Raw genomic sequence first — 24,145 nt, forward strand, 5'->3', positions numbered from 1 at the left:
AGGAGCCCTCGGTCACCCACGCCTGGGTTTGCGAATCTCCACTCAGGACCAAAGACGAGCTAAGGAAGTGGAGGCCAGGACTAGTAGAGAGGGTGGCCTCCCGCCGCCTAGAGGCGCCCACCCACGAGTCCGCTCTGCCCGTGCCTCGTCTCTATGGTGGCCCCAACGGCCCTCCGGGGCGCGGAGCGGGATGAACTCGGGCGCCGGCGGTAGCGGCGGCGGCGGTGGCCGCGGCGGTGACGGGGGCGGCACAGGGCCCGCGGAGCGGTGCCGAAGGGGCAGTCCCGGAGAGGATGGCTTCGCCCCGTCGGCGCTGGGGACCCGAGAGCAGTGAGTGTGGCATCGGGCAGGGAGCGTGAGCAGCACGCCCCGGGCTGGGCCCCGGGGAGGGGATCGGAAGGGGGAAAGGGCCCCGGAAGATGGGGACGACCTTGGGGGCGTGACGCGAGGAAGGACTGACGGGCTGGAATCCCGAGGGGCCACCCTGGGGGCGGCTAAGAGGCATTTCAGGGAGTCGACGTGCAAAGGGCTCGTGAGGTGCGGAATGGGCTCAAGCTCTTGGGGAGGCCTTGTGGGGGTCGAACCAGAGGGGCAGGCTTGGGGAAAGGGCGAGGGGGTGGGGCCGACGTAGGGTTGGTGGGCAAGGGATGGGGTAGGGACGGGGGAGCTGCAAGGGGTGGGAGTAAAGGATGACCTGAGGAGCGAGCGAGGAGAAAGTGACCTGACCTCAAATCGCTGTTCAGTAATCATGAACGAATTAATAGATGGGTGAACGAATGACAGGGAATAGGTAAGGACGAGAGGTGAGTTGGAGGACAGAGAGGGAGCAGCGATTCTAGAGAGGTGAAGTAGGAAGAGAAGGCACATGATGGGGAGGGGAAACTATACTCACCAGGAGTAAATCCTAAACTTAGAATTTAACCTTTAGGCAAAGCTTGTGTTTGGTGAGTTCCCTTCTGAGGAACCACTGTATTGGTAGGAAATCTTTGTGTCTGCACGTTTTAGACTGAAATGTGCTATAATGACACTATGCCTGTACAGTGAAAGTTTTGGACTTTGGGATTTAGGGATCCTTGGACACATACTTGCTTGTATGTTTTTTTTAAGCTAAAATATATACTATTTTTATGTGTCAGGTATTGTACTTAGTGCTTTACATGTGTAAACTTATTCTGCTTATCTGTGTCTTTCATTCTTTTAACGTAAAGATGTTAAGAGATTGATCTACGTGCACTTACTGAAAATACTGATAATGTTTTAAACTCTGCCCTAAAAACCTACAATGTATTAGAAACATATTTAAGTCGTAATTCAGTTTGATTCAAGAATCTTGCTTTGCATTTGATTATTTATATAGTTGGGATGCTGTCTATGAGAGAGAGCTGCAAACTTTTCAAGAATATGGAGATACAGGAGAAATCTGGTGAGTTAGAAAAATAGTGGAATTATGATTCAGAAGGGTGAGTGAGAGTGTGTGTGTGTGTGTGTGTGTGTGTGTGTGTGTGTCTTTTAAGTGCTTACCCCCAAAGAAAGACAACCTGAAAGTCTTGGGAACCTTGGACTGATTCTGGCTATAGTGGGTAGATTTAAAGAATCTCTCTCTTCTCTCTCTTTTAATGGTCCAGACTTAAATTTGATGAGAATACAGGTATCCCCTGCTTTTTAAAATCCACATTATGCCTCTTGGCTTTTATGAACGACTTAACAGTAGTACCTGTTCTTGCTAACTAAAAGAAATCCGAAGACTTTCACTTGTACAAAGAAAGGTGAAAAGCAAAAGTAGCGTTCACTGTTTGTTTTTCAGGGAGCCATTAGGGAGGCAGCGCACACCCCTAGCAGCAAGAGTGGTGCTCCCAAGCTCCTTCCCTGGGGAACTACACTCAGCATCCCAGCATAAGGCTGCCATAGCTTTGAACAATGTCTGTGAGCGTCTGTGCTTTATCTTGATTTATTTTGTGCCTCTGTTAGCAAGATGTGTCTTGCGGTATCAGGCGTAAGAGAGGTTATTTTTGGGGCCTGGGAATGCTCAGAAAATTTCACCACATGAATTACTGGTCATTGCTTCTTCGCTTTGTGCCATTTTGCCTTAGGAAAGATTTCATAGCAATGCTCTGCTTGCAGTTAGTGGGGAAACCTGTATTAGGAAGTTGCTGTCATCCTGTGATCGTCCTTTTTCAATAAGCAATAAAATTTTGAGCCATCAACATATACAAGTGTTAATGCTGTTGTAGTGAAACATTAATAAGTAACATTGACCTTAGATAAGGTTCTATTCTATAAAGGTTCTGTTCTATTCTTGGGGGCATTCTCTTCTAAATAATAGTACAGGTGAAGCTTAAGCAGTGACAGATGCTACTTCTTACTTTCAAAAAAGGCTTAATTGAGCATATTGAATAAGCTGCTTAAATGGAATATAGTTGTAATCTTTGCTCTATATTCCTCTGGTATTTGATTAACGGATTCTCTGTTTCTAATAGGTTTGGAGAAGAGAGTATGAATCGGCTAATAAGGTGGATGCAAAAACGCAAGATTCCATTGGATGCTTCAGTGCTTGATATTGGAACTGGAAATGGTGTTTTCTTGGTTGAACTTGTTGGTACTTTTAGTATTCATGTATTAAAGCCAAATTTTGAAATGAAATTTTAAAAAAATCTTGGAAATGAGGATACTAACCATGTTAATCTAAAGTAGAAGAGCAAAAAAAAAAAAAAAAAGTAGTAGAGCAATTGTACCACTTACTTTGAGAAGTCACATAGTCCAAAAGGGAGGCTGCATGGATTGTGAGGGAGCATTAAATGAGAAGCCAGGGGATCTGAATCCTAGTCTTGGCCCTTTGGGCCACTTAATTCCTTTGGGTGTAGTGTAGGTTCTTTCCTAAAGCTTTCGACAAGGTGATCTTAATTGGTTTCTTTAGCTTAAAACTCTGGAAATGTGTGTGTATGAAAGAACGATGACCTTTTTACACTTCTGGTAGGACATGAATACTTTACCTTAGGTGAGCGTATGGTTTGAAGAGAGTATTTTGTCTATGGAACTGAGTTTTGGCACAGGTTCTACTAACTAAACCATCACTGTTGTGTATCTGTTGTGTGCTCATTGCTGTGGCATGTACGTACTATGGAGAAAATGAAACACTTAGGCTTCCTCCTAGAAGGCTTTACTGCTTAATATATAAGGATATATATATAATGGTGAAATTTATTGAGTGGCTTCCATGTGCCAAGCGGAAAATATAGACCTTGTGCTTGAATTGTTCTAATATAATAGAGGATGGACAGACATATAAACAGTTAACACTGTAGGTTGATATGTGCAATAATAGATCACTGAGTATAGAAAAGAGAGCCATTAACTTCGGGCAACAGAGATAGGAAGGATCTTGGAGGAGCTAATATCCAAGTTGGGTGGAAATTGCAGGGGCAGGGTGTGGTGAGTGTGGGTGGGGTGTAAAGAGGGAGAGAATTTCAAACAGTGGAAGCAATATTTAAAGGTTTGGGGGGGTGCCTGGCTGGCTTAGTTGGTGGAGTGTGTGACCCTTGGTCTCGGAGTTGTGAGTTCAAGCCCCACGTTGAGTGTGGAGATTGCTAGGAAAAAAAAAAAAAGACGTGAAGGTTTGAAGCAGCATAGCACATACTGGGCCTGTAGATAATTTGGTTAAGTTAGAATATAAAGTGTATATGTGGGATGGACAGAGGTGAGGATTAAGTTAAAGGTAGGAGCTATATCATATGCCATGCCTAACAGGTTAGATTTTACTTTTAGGCAATGGGAAGCCATTAAAATGTTTTAAGCAGTGGAGTGTGATTAGAAAAATTTGTGGTAAATGTTTTTGAAGCTTAAGGTACAACATACATATGTTAAAGTGCACAAATCGAAAGCATGTGGCTCAGTGAGTTTTCACAAAGTGAACACACCTGTGGTCACCTATGAACTGTCACCCTGGTCAAGAAGTAAAAAATATTACAGACTCTAGAAACTCCCCTGAACTCCCTACCAGTCCTTTCTAAATTACTCTCTCCTTCCTTTCTAAAGGTAACCACTAACGGCAAGGAGTTTTAACATTAGAGATTAATTTGCCAGTTTTTGAATGTATAAATGGAGGACTCCAGTATGTATTCTTTCTAGTGTGTTCTCCACTTTCTGTGAGATTCACTCAAGTTGTTGTGTGTAGTAGTAACACATTCATTTTCATTGCTGTATAAGATTTAATTATACTCAGCTTTATTCATTCTCTTGTTTACCTGTAGATTCTTTTGGACTTTAGTAGTTTCTTTGTAGAGGCTAATGATTTATCCTTTGAGACTAATAGTTTAAGTAGATTCTTTCAGATTTTTTTACATATACAGTTGAGTCTTGAACAACACAGGTTTGAACTATGCAGGCCCACTTGTGGAATTTTTTTCAATAAATATATAGTACTGTAAATGTATTTTCCTTGTGATTTTCTTAATATTTTCCTTTCTCTTACTTTATTGTAAGAATACGATATATGGGGCGCCTGGGTGGCTCAGTTGGTTGGGCGACTGCCTTCGGCTCGGGTCATGATCCTGGTGTCACCAGGATCGAGTCCCACATCGGGCTCCCTGCTCAGGGGGGAGTCTGCTTCTCCCTCTGACCCTCTTCCCTCTCGTGCTCTCTGTCTCTCATTCTCTCTCTCTCAAATAAATAAAATCTTTAAAAAAAAAAAAGAATACGATATATGATACACATAACATACAAAATACATGTTAATCGACTGTTATGTTATCAGTAAGGTTTCCAGTCCACAATAGGCTATGGGGTGCCTGGGTAGGTCAGTCGGTTAGGCGTCTAACGCTTGATTTTGGCTCAGGTCATGATTTCAGGGTTGTGAGATTGAGCACCATGTTGTGCTCCATACTGAGCATGGAGCCTGCTTAAGATTCTTCCTCTCCCTCTGCCACTTCCTCCCGCTCACGAGGGTGCTCTCTCCCTCTTGCTCTAAAAAAAAAAACAACAAAGCAAAACCAACCCCCCACCCCAAAATCCCAATAGACTATTAGCAAAGTTTTGTGGGAATCAAAAGTTAAATGCAAATTTTTGACTGCAAGGGGTGTCAGCACTCCTAACCCCTGTGTTGTTCAATGGTTAACTGTATAATTATGTAGACTGTGAATAATGGCAGTTTTCTTTCTTCCTTTCCAATCCTTTATAACTTTTCTCCTCTTATTACACTGTCTAGGACTTCTAGTAGAATGTTGAAAAGAAGTGGTAACAGAAGATATCCTTGTCTTTTTTCCCCTTTCCAGAGATTACTTTGAAAGTTTCACTGTTAGGTATGATCTTAGCTTGTAAATTTGTTTTGTAGATCACTCGGTATCAGACTAAAGTTTCTTTCTATTCCTCCTTTGCTGAAAGCAAGTGCGTTGTTTCTTATAAATCTTGTTATTTATCAAAAATTTTTCCTGTTACTGAGATAATCATATGAATTTTCTTTTTTAGCCTGTTCGTGTTGATGAATTACATTGATCATTTTCAAATGTTAATTGCATTTCTGGAATGAATTCCAACTTAAATACATCATTGGATTCAGTTTGTTAATATTTTGTTTAGGATTTTTGCAACTCTGTCCATGAGAAAGATTGTCTCAGTAATTTAACCTTTTTGTAGTGTTCTTGTCGAGTTTTAGTATCAGGTTATGCTGGCATCATTAAATAAGAATGTATTTTTTGAAAGAGTTAATAATGATTAGTGTTTCTTTCTTAAATGTTTGGTAGAATTCACTGGTGAAGCCACCTACATGTTGAGTCTTTTAAGGGAGGTTACTTTCTTTTTTTAATGTGTACTTATTAAATGGAGTATGATTTACATATAAAAAATGGTCATTAAGGATATAGCTTTTACAAAATGAACACCTTTGTGTGACTCACCGAACTGATTAAGAAATCAAACATTGTTAGCATCATAGAAGAAGCCCCTTTGTACGCTCCCCTCACCCCCATTTCCCTTCTACAGTTATCCACTATTCTGATGTCTGTCATCATATGGGAGGCTGTTTTCTGGTGTTAGCTGTACTGGTTTCTCACTGTGGTTTTATTTATTTATTTGTCAGAATGAGAGAGCACGAGCAGGGGGAGTGGCAGGTAGAGGGAGAAGCAGACTCCCCGCTGAGCAAGGAGCCCGATGTGGGGTTCAGTCCCACAACCCTAAGATCATGACCTGAGCTGAAGGCAGATGCTTATCCACCTGAGCCGCGCAGGCTCCCAGATCTATGATTATTTTGGAGTTAATTTTTCTGTAAGGTATGAGATAACTGGTGGAGGTTCTTTTTTTTTGGGCATATGAATGTTGAATTGTTTCCACCATATTTTGAAAAGATTATTCTTTGTTCATTACATTGAGTTTTACCTGTTTTTTTTTTTTAGTAAGTTTTTTTTTTAAGATTTTATTTTTGTGAGAGAGAGAGAAAAAGAGAGTGCGAGCTCGTGAGCATGAGTGGTGGGGAGGAGCACGGGGAGAAGCAGACTCCCCGCTGAGCAGGGAGCCTGATGTGGGACTCCATCCGAGGACCCTGGGATCATGACCTGAGCCAAAGGCAGACACTTAACTGACTGAATCACCCAGTCGCCCTACCTGTTTTTGATATGATATAAATGATATTATGGTTATGCATGTTATTTCTTTTTGATCTTCTGCTGAACATGGATTTGTGAAGTTCCTCTTTTCAGAGATTGCTTTCAGTATTTCACTGTTAGGTGAAGCAGTAGGTTGCTTCATTTCAGTGTGATAGAGCATTATACTATATGAAAATACTACAGTTTAATTATGCAGTCATTCCTTCATTTATGCGTTTGTTCTCCCGTTGATGGACATTTGGGCTGTTTCCAGTACTGGATTATTACCAATACTGCCAAACAATTTTCCAAAATGGTGGTACTAGTTTATACTCCTTTTGGCAGTGTGTGAGAAGTCCATCCTTGCCAACACCTCGTCTTGTGAGTTTATACAATTTCAGTGATTCTGGTAGGTGGGTAGTAGTATCTCATGGTTTTATTATTTCCTGATGACTAAAAATATTTTCATATGCATTTTGGCTATTTGGCTATTCTTTTTTGTGAAGTGCCTGTCCAAGTTTTTGCCTATGTTAAAATTGGGTTGCCTGTGTTTTTCTTACTGATTTGTAGGAATTCTTTATATATTTTGGGTATGTGACCTTTGTATCACAAATACTTTATGCATGACTTGCCTTTTCACTTTTATAATAGCATCTTTTGATGAATAAAAGTTCTTTAATTTTATAAAGCTTAATATATCATTTAAAAAATTGTTGGTGCTTTTGAATATTCTATATTAAACCTCGCCTGCCCAGAGTTACAAAGATATTTCCCTTTGTGCTCTTCTAGAAGCTGTTTTGTTTTCTTCACATTTAGGTTCTGATGAATTGTTGTGAATGTTGTGAGGTGAAGTTTGAGGTTTATTTTTTCCCTTAAGACTGTTCACTTAACCCAGCACTGTATGTCGAAATGTCCATTGTTTCCCCTACTGCACTTCTGTCATGAGCCAAGTAGTGGTGTGTGCTTGGGTCTGTGTCTGGATCCTCTGTTCTATTCCTTTGGGTCTGTTTGCTTATCCTTATGCCAGTATCTTGCTGTCCTGATTACTGTGGCTTTATGTCTTCATATTCTTTTTTTTTTTATTTTTTAAAGATTTTATTTATTTATTAGAGAGAGAACGAGCACAAGCAGGGGGAGGAGCAGAGGGAGAGGGAGAAGCAGGCTCCCCGCCGAACAGGGAGCCTGATGCAGTGCTTGATTCCCGGACCCTGGGATCATGACCTGAGCCGAAGGCAGACGCTTAATGACTGAGCCACCCAGGTGCCCCTTCATATTCTGTTGATGTAAATTCTCCCACATTGGTCTCTTTTCCATTGTTGCCTTGGCTGTTGTTAGTTAGCTTTTCCCATATTTATATAAATTTTAGAATAATCTTACCTCTTTTCAGGAAAAAAGATACCCTGGCATTTTGATTAGGAATTTACAGATTAATTCAGGGAGGATGCATATTTATAAAATTTATCTATTTTAAGATTTTATTTATTTATTTGACAGAGACAGCAAGAGAGGGAACACAAGCAGGGGCAGTGGGGGAGGGAGAAGCAGACTCCCCACTGAGCAGGGAGCCCGATGCGGGCTCGATCCCAGGACCCTGGGATCATGACCTGAGCCAAAGGCAGATGCTTAACGACTGAGCCACCCAGGTGCCCCTTATTTAAGTTTTAGACTCATCACTTTTCAGGGAAAAAAATCCTAGGATTTTGATTTGGATTGCCTTGAATTTGGGGAGGATGTAGGTCTTTACAATATTGAGTCTCTGAATCCATGAACGTGATAATGTTCCTCCATTTATTTAGTTCTTTATATTCTTTCAGTAATATTTTGTAGTTTTCTCTGTAGAGATCTTATTTATCTTTTCTTAGATTGGTCTCTAGATGTTTGTTGTTGCAGTAGTTACTGTTATGCTTTTAAAATTTTATTTTCTAGGGGTGTCTGGGTGACTCGGTTAAGTGTCTGACTCTTGCTTTCTGCTTAGGTCATGATCTCGGAGTCGTGGGATTGGACTCAGCACTCAGCGTGATGTCTGCTGGGGATTATCTCCCTCCTCTTCTGCCCCCCCCCTTCCCCAGCTTGTACTCTCCCTAAATGAATAAATAAGTTTTTTTCTAAAGATTTTATTTATTTGACAGAGAGAGCACAAGCAGGGGGGCAACAGACAGAAGGAGAAGCAGTTCCCCCCACCCCATCCCCCTGCTGAGCAGGGAGCCTGATGTGGGGCTCCGTCCCAGGACACTGGGATCATGACCTGAGCCAAAGGCAGACGCTTAACCAACTGAGTCACCCAGGCACCCCTAAATAAATAAAATCTTAAAAAAATATTATTTTTTAATAGTTCATTGCTAGTAAATAGAAGTACAACAGATTTCTCTATTAATCTTGTATCCAGTAATTCAGATATTAATTCTAATAGTTTATTTATAGATTCTTTTGGATTTATAATGTAATGTCATGTAGTTTTATTTCTTCAATTTCAGCTTTGGTGTCTTGTTTATTGAAATGCTGTGTACTCTTGAATACAGTGTTGAATAGAAATTATGAAGGCGGATAGCCTTGTAACACTGCCTAGTATAAGAGGAAAGCTACTATTTCACCATTACATATGATGTTAGTTACAGGTTTTTATAGTCTTTATCAGATTGAGGGTGTTCCTTTATATTCCTAGTGTAAGTTTTTAATCATGAATGGGTGTTGATTAGCAGCTTTCTTTGATAGTCATTGAGATGATTAGATGATTTTTCTTCTTGATTTTATTAATGTTGAATTGATTGTTTTTGGGATAGGATGTCTTTATTTTTTTTAATTGACATTTTTATTAAAAAAATTTTAGGGATTATTATTATTATTTTTTTTTAAGTAAGCTCTGCACCCATTGTGGGGCTTGAACTCTCGATCTGGAGATCAAGAGTTGCATGCTGTACTGACTGAGCCAGCCAGGTGCCCCTGATTGTTCACTGTTAAACTTCCATTCCTGAAGAAAACCAAGTTTGATTGCTGTGTATTATCCTTTTCATATATTATTGGATTTCATTTGGTAGTATTTATTTTGTTTATGATTTATATAGTTTCATGAGAGAGATTAGCCAGTAATATTCCTTACCTGAAATTTTCATGTAAGGTTTTTGTATCAAGGTTATGCTGGCCTCAGAGCAAGATGGGAAATCTCTCTCCTTTTGTTCTTTGGGAGAATTTGTAATTGGCTTTGTTTCTTTCTTAAATGTTCAGAAGAATTCTTGGTGACATCCTCTGGAATGTGGAGTTTTTTTTGGTAGGGTTTGAGTCAGTATTGTGTTTTTCAAGAAATTTATCAGTCTTTCTAAATGTTAAAATTTTATTAGCATCAAGTTATTCATAATTTGCTCTTAAATTTAAAAAAATTACATATTGTAAAATTGACTTTTTTGCATAGAGTTCTATGGATTTTAATACATGTACAAATTGATGTAATCACCTTTACAGTCAGGATACAGAATAGTTGCATCCTATGTAACCATACCTTTTCCCCCTGGTAGCCACTGATCTGTTCTCCATCACTAGTTTTGTGTTTTTGAGAATGTCCTATAAAATGGAATCATGCAGTATTATAATCTTTTGAGATTGCCTACTTTTGCTCAACATAATGCTTTTGAGATTCATCCACATTTTTGTGTGTATCAGTAGTCATTCCTTTTTATTTCTGAAACATACCTGATGTATGGATATATTGCATGCAGTTTGTTTATCGACTTGTTGAAGGGCATATGAGTTGTTGCTAGTTTTTGGCAATTGTGAATAAGCTGCTGTAAACATTTGTGTAAACATTTTGGTGTGAACATGTTTAATTTCTCTAATGTAAATATATGTTTAATTTTATTAGAAACTGCCACGCCATTTTTCTGCCTTGTTGTACTATTTTGCATTCACATTTCACATACATGAACAATGTATGATAGTTCCAGTTGGTCTGTATCTTTGCTGACACTTGGAATTGTCCATATTTGCTCTTTTAACCACTCTAATATGTGTATAGTGGCATCCAGTGATGGTTTTTGTTTGTAGTTCTCTGATGGCTGATTATGTTGAACATGTTTTCATGTACTTACTTACTCGCTATCTTTATATCTTGTTTGGTCAAATTTCTGTTCAAGTCTTTTGCTCATTTTCGGATTGAATTGTTTGTTTTCTTACTGTCGAATTTTGTGAGTTCTTTGTATATTCTGAATACAAGTCTTCTCTGAAACATGATTGTAAATGTTTTCTAGCTTCTCATTAGTCTAGCTTTTCTCTTTTTATTCTCTTAAGAGATGAAAAGTAAAGGTTTAAAATTTTGATTAAGTTCCAGTTTATTGAGTTATTTATTTATATTTTTTCTTTTAAGGTCTCTACATGGGGCTCGAATGCACGACTTGCTTGCTCCAACTGAGCCAGCCAGGCACCCCTAATTTTCTTTTTAAATGTATTGTGTTTTTGGTGTCCTGTCTAATAAGTCTTTGCCTAATCTACTCTTTCTCCTTTCTTTTTCCCTAGAAATTTTTATAGTTTTAATTTTTTATGATGATTCTTTTTGAATTAATTTTTGTATAAGATATGAGGTTCAAGTCATTTTTTTTGCATACAGATGTCCCTTTGTTTTATTTAAAGATTTTTTTTAAGATTTTATTTATTAGAGAGAGAGAGTGCACACAAGATGGAGGAGGGTCAGAGGGAGAAGCAGACTCTCTGCTGAGAGGGGAGCTCAATGTGGGGCTTGATCCTTGGACTCTGGGATCATGAACTGAGCCGAAGGCAGATGCTTAACTGACTGAGCCACCCAGGAGCCCCAATGTCCCTTTGTTTTAATACCATATGTTAAAAAGACTGCCCTTCCTTCATTGAACTGTCTTTCACTTTTGCCAAAAATCAGTTGGCCATATTTTTGTGTATCTATTTCTGGACTCTGTTTCATTGATGTGTCTATCCCTTTGTAACTCCACATTGCTTTGATTAATGTAGCTTTTTAGTAAACCTTAAAAGTTGAATAGTGTGATTCTGCCAATTTTATACTTTTTTCAAATGTTGTTTTGTCTATTCCAATTCTGTTGCCTTTCCAAATAAATTTGGAAATCAATTTGTATTTATCTACAAAAGAATCCATGCTGAAAATTTGGTTGGAATTGAACTAAATGTGTAATTTGAGGAGAATTGACATCTTTACTATCTAGAGTCTTCCAGTCCATGAACGTGGTATGTCTCTTCATTTATTTAGGTCTTCCTTGATTTCTTTCATCTGCATTTTTTCTCTTTCAGCATATAGATCTTATACATATTTTTATACTTGTATCAGTATATATTTTTGGAGTATTTTAAATGGTATTGCTTTTTGAAATTCGGTTTCCAATTGTTTATTGCTAGGAATATGGTTGATTTTTCTGTATTGACCTTGTACTCTGTAACCTTGCATTTATTAGTTCTAGGAGTTTTTTGGTGGGTTTTCTGGTATTTTCTATGTAGGCAATCATTGTTTATTTATAGAAGCAGTTTTAGTCCTTCCTTTTTAATTTGTATGCCTTTTATTTCTTTTTCTTGCCTAATTACACTAGGTATGGCTTCCAATACAATGTTAACTAGGAGTGGTAACAGCAGGACATTCCTGCCTTGTTCCAGTCTTAGTTTTCCAATATACGTGTGCATTTCACCATTAAGGATGTGTTGGCTTTAAAAAAAAGGGGGGGTGTTAGCTGTAGGATGTTTTTTTGGATGTCCTTTATCATGTTAACGAGATTCTTTTTTATTTCTAGAATAGATGTTGAATTTTGTTGACTTTCTTATAGTCCTGTTAAGGGTATTTATTTCATTTGAGTGAGTTTGCAATTTTTTTTTTTTAAAGATTTTATTTACTCACCCGAGACACAGAGATACAGAGAGAGAGAGAGAGAGAGAGAGAGAGAGAGCATGAGCGGGGGGAGAGGCAGAGGGAGAGGGAGAAGCAGGCTTCCCACTGAGCCAGGAGCCCGACGTGGGGCTCCATCCCAGGAAGCTGGGATCATGACCTGAGCCAAAGGCAGACACCCAACCATCTGAGCCACCCGGGTGCCCCGAGTTTGCAATTTTTGAGGTATTGGTCCAGTAAAATATAAACAGAATTAGACACTATGACCAGATGGGGTTTATTCTGAGAATGTCCTGCCAGTTCATTATATGAAAATCATATAACCTATCATATTAACAGTCTAAAAAAGAAAAACCTCATGATTATACTCATTGATGGGAAAAAACTTTTTTTATATCCCTCTTCTTTCTTTTGAGAGTCTGGAAATAGCAAAGTTAGAACTTTTCATATTGTTCCACAGGTCTTTGAGGCTCTGTTCATTTTTTTCCCCCATTTTTCTGTGTTGATCAGATTTGATATGTCTTCAAGTTCACGGACTTTTTTTCCTCTTATTTCTATTCTGCTATTGAGTCTTCATGTTGCAGTTGATTGATAGTCTCTTAAGGCTTTTTTTTCTCCCTTCAGCTTTTCCTACTTTGTGATATTTTTGTTGTAAAATTTAGTTTATTAGTCCCAAATGATTTTCCACAGTGTGGATTTTCTAATTGTACTTCTGTCATTTAAAATGTTTTCTGCGCCCTGTATTTTCTGTAGGTTGGAAGTTAGATCTAGAATAAGGTTCAGTAAACTACAGTTTGAGGGTCAAATCTGGCCTTGCTCTGTTTTTAAAAATATCGATTGAAATGTCGCCACACTCATTCATTTACATATTGTCTGTACCTGCATATGTGCTCTGGTGGTAGAGCTGAGTAGTTGTGGCAGAGACTGTGTGGCTGGGAAAGCCTAAAATACTTATGCCCTGTTCATTTATTTATTTATTTATTTATTTATTTATTAATTATGAGTAAAGTGATAGAAATTTATTAAGCAGGGATACAGAAAAAAAACCTCTCGGGAGTGAGAGGGGTCCCAACAGGGTTGCCCTGCCCTGTTCCTTTAAAGTAAAATTTTGATAATCTCTGATTCAGGCTTTTACAAATTCAGTTTGCTTTTTTTTTTTAAATGAACTTAATAGATGGTCATTTATATTTGTCTCTGTGGCACATAATGTTTTATTGTCTGTATTTTTGTGATGTTAATAGTCATTGCTTATATTTAGGGCTTTTTAAATGATTCACCTGCATTTTTGATGGTTTTTTTTTTTTTTTTTTTTGCTGGGCACATAATTTTAGATTGCTGTTTTTCCTTCACTGTTTTCTGGCTTCCATTCTTTATGACTTATTGTCAGCTCTCAGTTTAATTGTTAGTCTTTGAAGGTAATCTGTTTTTCCTGTGTATCTCCCTATCCTCCACTCCGTGGATGCTTTTGACGTTTTCCTGTTTCTGGTTTTTATCAGATACACTATACTGGTTTTCTTTTGTTTTTCTTTTTCAGTCTTCTTTAGGTTTATATTGCTTCTTCAGTCTGTGGCTTGGGGTCCTTCGTTGGTGTTAGAAAATTCTCACCCATATGCCATTTTCTCTTCTGCCTTGTTCTCATTTCTTCTCCTAAGATTCCTGTTATATATTTTTTAGATCTTATACTCCATTACATTTTTTTAATGTTCTTTCCTGTTTTTAATTGTCTATGCCTTTTGTTCTATGCCTAATAGTATTTTCTTTTGACCTTTCTTCCAATTCACTAATTTTGTTTCTGTGTTTAATCTGCTGTCAAGCCCACCCTTGAATCTGTTTAATTACTGCTTTTTTCATTTCTGTTATTCGTTTGGTTCTTTGTTACAGTTCTCATTTCTCAGAATTCTCCACGAACTGTCATTTATTTCAGTTGTTTTAAAATTGGTTTCTGATCATTATTTTATTTGGGTTTCCTGTGGTCTTTTCTAATGTCAGTTCTTCCCCCTTGTTTTCTGGTCATTTGTTATTTCCTTGAATGTCTGCTTATTTTTTACTGAGTGCCAGAAACCAAATGTGAAAAATATTCAGATAGTTTGAGGTTTTGAATGATTGTTCTAGAAACCTAAAACATCTATATGTGATTTTTTTTTTTTTAAGTTCTGTTGTAAGAATAAATAGGAATAGGAGAAGAGGGAACTGGTAAGAGTCAATTAATAGGATTATCCTGGCTTCCTGATAGAGAAGGACTTTAGAGAAACTGGGAGAAAATGAAGATCTCAAAGAGTATGGAGTGAGACACCTAAAAGAGCTGGAGGTTGGCATCAAAGTGGGGATGTTAGACCTTGAGATTAAAATAAAAATAATCAAAGGGAACAAAATTCTATGGAATATAATCGATGTGTTACTAGAGTTTAGAATCACTTAGTGAAAAGTCAAGGGAATCTTAATGGGAAGGTGTAGGTGTAGGTGTAGGCGTAGGTTAAGTTTTGAAGGAAATAAATTGAGTAAATAGTGAAGAGCAGGAAGAGAATTTCAGGCTACACTGTAATTTTCAACTGCTTTTCTTCCTCAAATTTCCTTTGAAATTACCTTTAGCCTAATTGTTCTAAAAATGTTTGTTATAGTGTTACGGGGTGGAGGTGAGGATCAAAAACCATCATACTTTTGCCACAGGTTCCACACACTCTGGGTGGGTTCATATGGCTTGTAAATAGCCAGAACTATAGCTTTAGGCTCAAAACTCATAATGTCCTATGCGCCTTAATTCTTTGGAGATGTTAATACCTGCCCAACCTATCTCACATAGTTTTTTGTGAGCATTTCAAAAACAAAATTACTGTACAAATGTAACGTGGTTAATAATCACATGGCTGGTGGAAAATTATGATTTGTAATTACACTGAAGGAAAATTTTTCAATAACTTACTACGTATGCATTTCATTTACTCATATAACTTAATTGTGCTAAGTAAAATTTGTGACAGATTTATGTGTGAATTAGAGCATGTCAACATCAGAAGTTAATGTTACATTTTTCTGCTTGAGGGCAAAAATATTATACATACATTCTCATTATCTTTGAGAGTGAATTTTCTTTTGAAATAGAAATCAAATACTACAAAAGCAAATGAATTGTCACTTGATAAAAATTTGAACTCTCGGTTTCTATTTAGATTCTGCAATAAAATTTAAACTGTAGATTATTGGATAGTAGTCACTCGATCTATTAAATAAATAAAACAGTCCCAGTGCTAAAGGAATGTTGTAATTCATAAGCAAAGCAGTATGTTAAAACCTTATTTTAAACTAAAGTATAAAATTGTTTCTCTGTCTCTAGGCAAAATTTGGTTTCTCTAATATTACTGGGATTGATTACTCTTCTTCTGCAATACAGCTTTCGGGAAGTATTATAGAGAAAGAGGGTTTATCTAACATTAAGTTGAAGGTAACTATTATATTACTGTTAATTTTTTTATGGTAAAAGTTATAAAGTTTAAGCATTTCTAAAGTATATTTGCTAACAATATCTTTTGAACTTATAAATTAAGGATTAATTATAATCCAAATTGAAACATTTTTAAGTAACTTAAAATTTTCAGTCTAGTCAGCTTGGGGAAGCTATTTTCTCCTCTTCCTTGTGTGCAAATGTGTTCATTCTCTCATGTTTGCGAACACTCACAAATACTAGCTAATAACTTTGGATTAACTAGGGCAAAAAGTTCTAAATATGTAAAGTGATGTAGTACCACCAAAGATTACTTAGTTTACTTTTGTGTCCTATGATCCATAAGGAGATGATGACTCTTGGATTTATATATCTAGCCCAGACTTGTCTGAGCTCTAGTACGATTTAAAAACTGCATATTTTACAGTTCTGCCTGGATAGCGATAGTCTCTCATTTAGTCTGAAAGGAAACTCTTTAGTTTCTCTATAAACCTGCCTCACCATAGTCTTTCCCATTTCTATTACTGATATCACCATTCACCTCTTGTACTAACCTAAAACCCAAGGAGTCATCCTTGATTCTTCTCTTTTCTTTAAGTCCTATGCCTCATTCTGTTGGTTTTATCTTCAGTGTATCAGGCGTGTGATCATTCCTTGCTGTTTCCACTGTGCCCTCCTAAGGCCAAGCTGCCATCACTTCTTGCCTCCCATGGCTGCAGTGGCCTTACTTGGCCTCTCCATTTCCCCTCTTGCCACCCACTGTTTGTTACCACAGGGCAAGCAGAGTGATCACTGCCTTGCTCACAAGCCTCCAAGGGCTTCCCCGTGGCATTGAGAATGGAATCTGAGTGCCCACCCCCCCTTAGAGAGCCCCTCGTTTCTCACCTGTTTCCCTCTCTATCACCAGTATTCCAGTCACACTGGGTTGCTTTCTGCTCCAGAAACATGTCTGGCCTGTCCTTTTCCAGTTTTTATATCTGCTGCTCTCTGTCTAGAATATTCTTGCCCCAGATCTGAGCTTGTTTGGATCATTCTTGTCCGATCTGTGCTCAAATATCCCCTCCTCGACCTTTCCTGACCTTTTCCAAAACATTTCTCTTCCCAGTCACTCACTGTCTTTATTATTCTGTTTTTACTGTCTTCATAGCACATCATCTAAAATTATTTGTTTAGCTTATTTATTTGTTGTCTCTCCCTTTAGAAAATATAAGATATATTCTCATACAGGGACACTTTCTTTTTTGTTTACTCTTATAGTCTCAGTGACTGAAAAGTCCCTGCATATAATAGATATTCATGACATACTTGTTGAATAAATGAGTACTTTGATACAGGCATTTCAGATAGGAACTTCTCTAAACTTAGCTCTTAAGAATGGTAGTCATCCTTTGTTTCAGGTATAATGAATACTTTGGTGTGAGGGAAGAGGGAAAAAACCCATGTTCTAATGTAAATAAACATAAAAATCCACATTTTTAAATCAAAGGGTTTTAGGTAATATACTATGGTTACTGTATTAAGTTTGTATGAATAATCGTGAGCTAATTGCTTAATTTTTCAAAGTAGTTTTTCAGAATTAAGTACATTGGCAAAGTATTAAATGAAATTGAGGCAGATCACTGTTTCAGATGCTTGTAATGTATTAATAGGTTATTGAAAATGAATGATATGCTGATGTATGACTTCCACACCCTAAAGTGCATGATATTTATAAAGTTAAGTAACTGCAGTTTAAATAGTCCTTTGATTTCTTAAGCTTTATGCCATTCATTTTATCCGTTAGTTGCTTTGTAAGCTGCTGAGTCAGGGCTGAGGGACTTCTGATTTGTAGTCACACAACTGGTAATCATATCAGTTAAAAATCATCTTATTTCTAATGACTTTTTTGAGTTCTGCATAATTTTTGTCATCTTTAAGAACATGTCAGATATTCTACTTTTTGACAGAAATAACTTTTTCATAAGCCAGGGTTGCAGACTCCATTACGTGCTGGTGTTATTAGGCAGTACACCTGGCTTTGATTTGTTTCCAAATTTGTAGAGATTTGGAATGTCCAGGAAACACTGTCAGTCTCTCCCACTAATCTTAGCTTTAATGATCTTGGAATGAAGCACGTAAGAGTTAGCTATAAAGTTGAAAATATGTTTATTATATGTAAAATGCCATCATAATTAATTGGTCTTTTTATCCATCATCTTTTACAGATTGTCACTTAAATTCAGGAGAGATTGTGTGTTAATTGTTCTCATAAAGACATTGATTTTTAATATAGGTAGAAGACTTTTTGAATCTTTCCACAAAGCTGTCTGGATTTCATCTTTGTATTGACAAAGGGACTTTTGATGCCATAAGCCTTAATCCTGACAATGCGATTGAGAAGAGGAAGCAGTATGTGAAGTCCCTCTCTGGGGCGTTGAACGTGAAAGGCTTTTTTCTAATAACCTCGTGTAATTGGACCAAGGAAGAGTTGCTAGATGAATTCAGTGAAGGTAAATGGCTATATGTTGTTAATGTGTGCTTACCTCAGGTTTCATATACTTAAATTTTTTTTTTTTTCCCCTTGGCATTAGTGTTTTACTGTTCCATTTGTGGGAATTGCCTGCTTTTCCTCTCTTTTAACTATATATGCAAAGGACAAAGAAATAATAGCCAGAGATCCAGAGTCCTTTCTAAAATTTTCCAAGAAATCCTGGCAGCTAGGTACTAATATTTATGAGCCTATAAAAAAGTTAAGTTCTTCATTTAAGCTATGTAATCTCTTATTTAGAGACTCAGAAAACACGTGCTCTGACTTTAGTGTACTGATATACTGGTGATCAGTAATGATAGTATTCAGTAATATGCAAATGGAAGTAGTATTTTAAAAAATCTTACATGAGAGTTTTTGTTTTTTTTTGTTTTTTACATGAGAGTTTTAATTCTATAGATGTTTTCTGGGTCTTGCAAATCGTCATTTAGGTATTTAGGATTTATTTTCTTTTCAGAGTATATAGAACAATTATTCTTAACATTGCACAGAAACAAAAAGTAGGGACTTTGTAGTTGAAATCGTCCCTATTAATTCTTGAGGAAATATCTACCTTTTTTCAAGGTTTTGGTGCCAAGACAGGATCCTTTCTGGCCCCGTTAGGAAAGTATACTTAGTGCTGTATCTACTATGTGGAGATCTTATAAGAATTGAGAATCTGTAATCTATACACAAATATTTTGAGTTCTTTGGCAGACTGTTCCTTGCATGTTTTAAGGAATATTTTACCTGCCAGTTTGTTCATGCAGTGCACAGGCATTTCTGGGAAAGTACCTTGAGAATCCAGGACTAGTATTTGCTTGTTTTTTTCACAGACTCTTTTTTAGATTAGCATGAAGTTTTTTTTTAAAGAAATGGGAGGAATTTTTAGGATGGAGTATTGATAAATGATAAAGTCTAAATTTTTGTTAAATTTTGAACCTCAGTTGCCACAAGCTGATGGGAAATGAATTTATAACTATATTGCATGCACTTTATCTCAGTTTCTTTTCTCTTTGGTAATAAGGGAATAGGCAGTAGGAGGGAGAACACTTCACACATGTCCTTTTGTGTGCATTCAGTGACTTTTCGGCAGGTTATATAATGTAAAACTTGAAGTATTTGAGGCTTGAAATGTGAGCTTGTGGTTTCATTACTATTGCCTCTGGAAAACAAGAATTACATGTGATTTATTGTCTTGTATTTCATGCCATTAATTTTACTATCTTCCATGTTAAATTTGTTTCCTTTAGAACTGTTGAGGCCCTGTATCCATAGTCTTTCCTTCTTCCTGAAGCTTGACAGTTTTAATAAATGCTCGAAGTTAACACTGTGTAGGGCAAGTTTCTTTCCCAGTTTTTAAATACAGGTGTTCTCTTTTACCCTTGGAACCACCAGACAAAAACATATTTGTCTGTCTTTGATAATGAGGAACAGACTTTAGCCTGGTAAAGAGTGCTTAAAATTGTGTCTGTGTTTGAGAACTACTTTAAGTTATGTTCAGTTTTAGAGCTTAATACAGAATTTAAGCGAAATGTTACAACAGGAAATGTTAAATACATACAATTGAAGACATTCTTTAGGCATGTGTCTCTGAGAATATGGTGTTTGGAGTTGGATATAGAACACTAACAGAATACATGCATCACTGCCCGGGGGCTTGTCAGTGGCTTCTCACGATTGGCTTCCATGGTCCCTTTGGTGTAGGGTGAAGCTTGCTTCACTGGTCTTTTAAGGTTCTTTGCTTCTTTCCTTATTCGAAACATAAAACTGTTGAAATAAATCTTGCATTTTTCCTTTATAGCACTATTTATATAAACATTTTATGTTGTCATTTGCCAGATTACTTGAATCATTTGCCAGGTAATGGGATGTTCTAATTTGATGTCCAAGGAATTTAACTTTCTTAAAACTAAAAACTACCACATTAAAGAAATGGGAGGAATTTTTAGGATGAATTAAAAACCACTCCAGAAAACCTATTTTACTGCGGAAATAATCCAGATTCGTTATGAAAGAGATTGAAAAATGTCAATAACCCCAACAAAGATAATTTATTACTTATCACTGGAATACAACCATTTTTAAAATTTTGGTGTATTATTTATTAAAATATAAGCACTTAATTCTGTAGGGTTGGTCCAAGGAGTTAAAAGATTAGCCCTGGAAAATTCACACAGACAGTTCATTTTCTCTTGAACATTTTTATTAAGTATTTTAAGCATGTGTAAAAATTTCAGAAAACAGATAGGGTTTGTACCCACGTACCCACCACAGTGGCTCCATTTTCCAGCATTAAGATACATCATGTTATTTAAGAGGCCTGTCCCTCTTTGGAAAAGTTTTATGATCAGTTTTAATGAGCATTTTAATTTATAGCTATTTGTTAAGATTTGGTGAAGTTTGATTAAGAATATGAATTAGAATGCACAATGAAACAGTATAAAAGACCGGTTGATACAGTAATATATTTTCTTTTATATTTTTTCTTTTTATAAGAGTTATTTCAGCTGAAGCCCAAGGCATGGAAGCGTAGAGAATGCAGACACCCCCACCTCCCAGGGAAAAAAATCTACCCTTCAAACTAATAGTCCCATCACTGAGGGAAAACCATGGTTAACTTCCCAGCCTTGCTTGTCTTAGTTTTTAAAAACAAAATAATAAAATGTTAACTTTCCATTTTATTTTATAGTTCAAGAAAATGTCGTGTTTTCTTATTTTGATCTTTACAAAATCACTGCGAGGTAGGTAGGGGCGTTGGTAGGTGTCTCCTTGCATAGAACCTGAGGGTCCTGGCGGCATATCTTTCACCTAGTAAGTGGTAGAGCTGGAACTTGAACCCAGGACTCTTGAATCCACATTAATTTTTAAATCACGCGGTGCTGCTTTGAAAGTTACTACTTCCTTTTCTTCCCAGATCCTTTGTTAGTTCAGTCTGGTTCTTGATCTTTCCTTACAAACTCTTTTTTGTTGTGGTAAAATATATATAAGGTAAGATTTACCACTTAACCATTTTAAAACGTACCGTTCTGTGACATTTAGTACGTTCCCATTGTTGTGCAGCTGCGGCCACCATCCATCTCCAGAACTTTTTCATCTCTACAAATTCATTTTTATTTCCACATTGTTTGACCCTTCTGCATAAAAGTACTTTTATATGTGTGATGTGGATCGAGTTACTACATATAAAGCCCTCAGAACAGTGCCTGATTCCTGGTAAAATCTCAGTGCATGATGGCTGCTACCTGCAAGCGAGGTGGTGCAGCAGGCTGAGGGAGATGCAGAGTGTGAGGGATCACAGACAGAGAGTGGGGGAAAGAGGGATGGAAGGAAAGCCTCTTTTCTGCAATTTGATTTTGGGCTTGTCTGTTCCTTTTTAATTTAAAGTGTTAGTGGGTATGCACACTCTGTGCACACACAGTAGATCTGAAAAATTATCAAGTGAAATTCAGTCACAGCTTAATAGTTTTATAAAAGGTTTGCAAGTACATTGTTCGTACAAATTTCCCTTAACTGTGGGATTCAGTCCCTATTAAAAGTATTTTAATCTTGTCTAACAGGATTTGAACTTTTCGAAGAGCTGCCAACACCCACGTTCAGCTTTGGAGGCAGATCTGGAAACAGTGTAACAGCATTGGTTTTCCAGAAAACGTGAGACTTTTCACTGGACAAATTCAGTTAGCTTTGTTAAGAAGCTCCACATCAAAGTTAACCTGACACAGAAAATGCAAGTGCAAATAAATGCTTAGTAAGTACACAGGATGCACATGTTGAGTAGATATAATGGGTCGGTAAGAATATGAACGTGTGAGCGGTTGAGTTTTAGAGACCAACCAAGAATCATTTTAAAGTTTTCTTTTGTATTTGAAATGTAAATATTTTTCTCTTGGATTAAAAAAATTTTCCTGTAACTGCTGAACAGTCAGAAACTTTAAAGCAGTAAATGAATTTATAGAAAGCATGTATTCTTGGTTTTTGTGCTTTGGTAAAGTTGAATGGAATATAGCTGCTCGTTAAGATTTGACAAAACTACTCCAGGGCCAGAATAATAAACACGAACTTTCTTAGTGTTTTATTAGACTGTCTATGAAACATAGTAAGTATAATATTTTGGGTTGAATGGTGGTTATTTAAAAAAAAAATTAATACCTGAGGAAAATCCCTTAGTTTTCATGTGTATAATTAAACAAAATCAGATAAATGTATGAGTTGATCAAGAAGTATTTTTTGAGCTTGTGCTTTGCTGCTGATGGCCTTTACACACTGTGAAGGATAAACAGGAAGTAGGAAAGACAAGTGAGAGATCCTGTTGTCTGCTAGCACTGTGTTAAGTTACATTATGATAATTAAGTCACTGAATTCTCCAAATATCTTCTCAAGGTATGTATTAACTTATTCCTGTTTCTACATATCAAAGGGCTAGTATTGGGGCACCTGACTGGCTCAGTTGGTAGGGCATGTGACTTGATCTCGGGGTTGTGAGTTCGAGCCTCACATTGGATAGAAAGATTACTTAAAAATAAGATCTTTATTTATTTGTCAGAGAGAGAGAACACAAGCAGGGGGAGCGGCAGGTAGAGCTAAGCAGGGAGCCTGATTCGGGGCTCGATCCCAGGCCCCCGGGATCATGACCTGAGCCGAAGGCAGACGCTTAACCAACTAAGCCACCCAGGCGTCCCGAAATAAAATCTTAAAAAAAAAAAAAAAAAAAAAAGGCTAGTAGAGGATGGAGCCAGGATTCTTTGGGTCTGACTAAAACCAGTTCTCTTCCCCTAGCATATTCTGCTTCCCAGGTGCTAAGTCTCTGCCTTATTGATACTTAAAGTTCAGTAGGGGAACCGGGACTGGTCCAGAGAAATTGAGTAGTTGAATTTTCAAGAGCTCTGCGGCTTCTGGTTAGTGACAGTGTTGGTCTGTGGACTGTGAGTTAGCAGGTCATCCTTCACTACTTTTCTCCATCTCCCTTTTGTCTTAACAGACTTGCCTAATTGAGAACTGAATAGTGTCATTCTTTTGTGAAAGGGTGGTGTAGGTTATATGTATATATAAGCCTTCAGAGACATGGGGACAAAGATGTTTTAGTTAGGGCTAATTAGGAAGAGAAACAGTTTATTTATTAATGTTTTTGAAGACATATGTTAATATATGCCATTTTTCTATTTGGGCCAGTATTTTCATATTGGAGCCACAATACAAATTTTAAAGTGATACAATTTTTGATGATTTTCAGCTTTTTGGGTCTTTTGGGTTTTTGGTTGATAAATGTTAACCTAGTAATGAGTAAGTCTAGCATTACAATCCTTTTTCTTTTTTTTGTATGTCTGAGTGGGGGCAGGGGGTGGGGGGAGAAGAGGGGTTTGATTTAAATCAACATTATTCAACCATTAAGATTACTACCTGCCTTGCACAAGATAACTGAAGACATTTACATTAGCTTTCAACACAAATAACATTGTTTGAAAAGCTTTAATTTTTAACATGTAAAGAGTGAGAAGTTACTTCAAAATATATGTGATTTAAACTTACAGAAAAATTGTGTTGATTTTACAAACTAGGCAAAGGATCTTAAACCACAGAAAAATAGTTTATAATTTATTGAGGAGATCTGGTCTTTGTTGTTTTCTCATGTTACTGTTCCTTGATATCAAATATGATAGTAGTGTGGAAGTACTTTTTTTTAGAATTTTGAGTTGTTACATATGCTATTTTAAAGCACCACTCTAACAGAATGGATTTTCTGTGCCACCAGACTGAGGCGTTGGGTTTGATTCACTGATAGCTTG

At 37.1% G+C, this 24,145-nt stretch overlaps 2 protein-coding genes across 4 annotated transcripts in view; both read left to right on the forward strand.

Moving 5' to 3' along the window:
- The first annotated feature begins 168 nt into the window (after positions 1–168).
- On the forward strand, positions 169–22,323 carry EEF1AKMT2 (EEF1A lysine methyltransferase 2). 3 transcript variants are annotated; one of them, XM_025880004.2, is made up of 7 exons: positions 259–330; positions 1,358–1,423; positions 1,805–1,923; positions 2,478–2,596; positions 15,749–15,856; positions 18,129–18,345; positions 21,923–22,323. In XM_025880004.2, exons 4-7 carry the CDS (start codon positions 2,540–2,542, stop codon positions 22,015–22,017), a joined length of 477 nt encoding a protein of 158 aa, XP_025735789.1. In that variant the 5' UTR covers positions 259–330; positions 1,358–1,423; positions 1,805–1,923; positions 2,478–2,539; the 3' UTR covers positions 22,018–22,323. The 3 variants fall into 3 exon arrangements, with proteins under 3 accessions (XP_025735787.1, XP_025735789.1, XP_025735788.1); XM_025880002.2 differs by lacking the exon at positions 1,805–1,923 and having other exon boundaries at positions 169–330; positions 2,478–2,592; XM_025880003.2 differs by lacking the exon at positions 1,805–1,923 and having other exon boundaries at positions 260–330.
- Positions 21,978–24,145, forward strand: part of FAM53B (family with sequence similarity 53 member B) — a 120,135-nt gene continuing 117,967 nt past the window's right edge. Inside the window, exon 1 of the mRNA XM_025880136.2 lies at positions 21,978–22,110. The gene's annotated coding sequence lies outside the window, so the exon portion shown is untranslated. The remainder of the gene's footprint in view (positions 22,111–24,145) is intronic.

The sequence above is a fragment of the Callorhinus ursinus genome, unplaced genomic scaffold (genome assembly GCF_003265705.2).
Source record: "Callorhinus ursinus isolate GAN/ISIS: 27379988/994484 unplaced genomic scaffold, GSC_fseal_2.0 scaffold58, whole genome shotgun sequence".
Classification (NCBI taxonomy): domain Eukaryota; kingdom Metazoa; phylum Chordata; class Mammalia; order Carnivora; family Otariidae; genus Callorhinus; species Callorhinus ursinus.

Coding starts and splice junctions, on each gene's coding strand:
- EEF1AKMT2 (XM_025880002.2), top strand. CDS start 191: ATGAACTCGGGCGCCGGCGGTAGCGGCGGCGGCGGTGGCCGCGGCGGT. Junction 331..1,357: donor GCGCTGGGGACCCGAGAGCA/GTGAGTGTGGCA, acceptor TTATTTATATAG/TTGGGATGCTGTCTATGAGA. Junction 1,424..2,477: donor GGAGATACAGGAGAAATCTG/GTGAGTTAGAAA, acceptor TGTTTCTAATAG/GTTTGGAGAAGAGAGTATGA.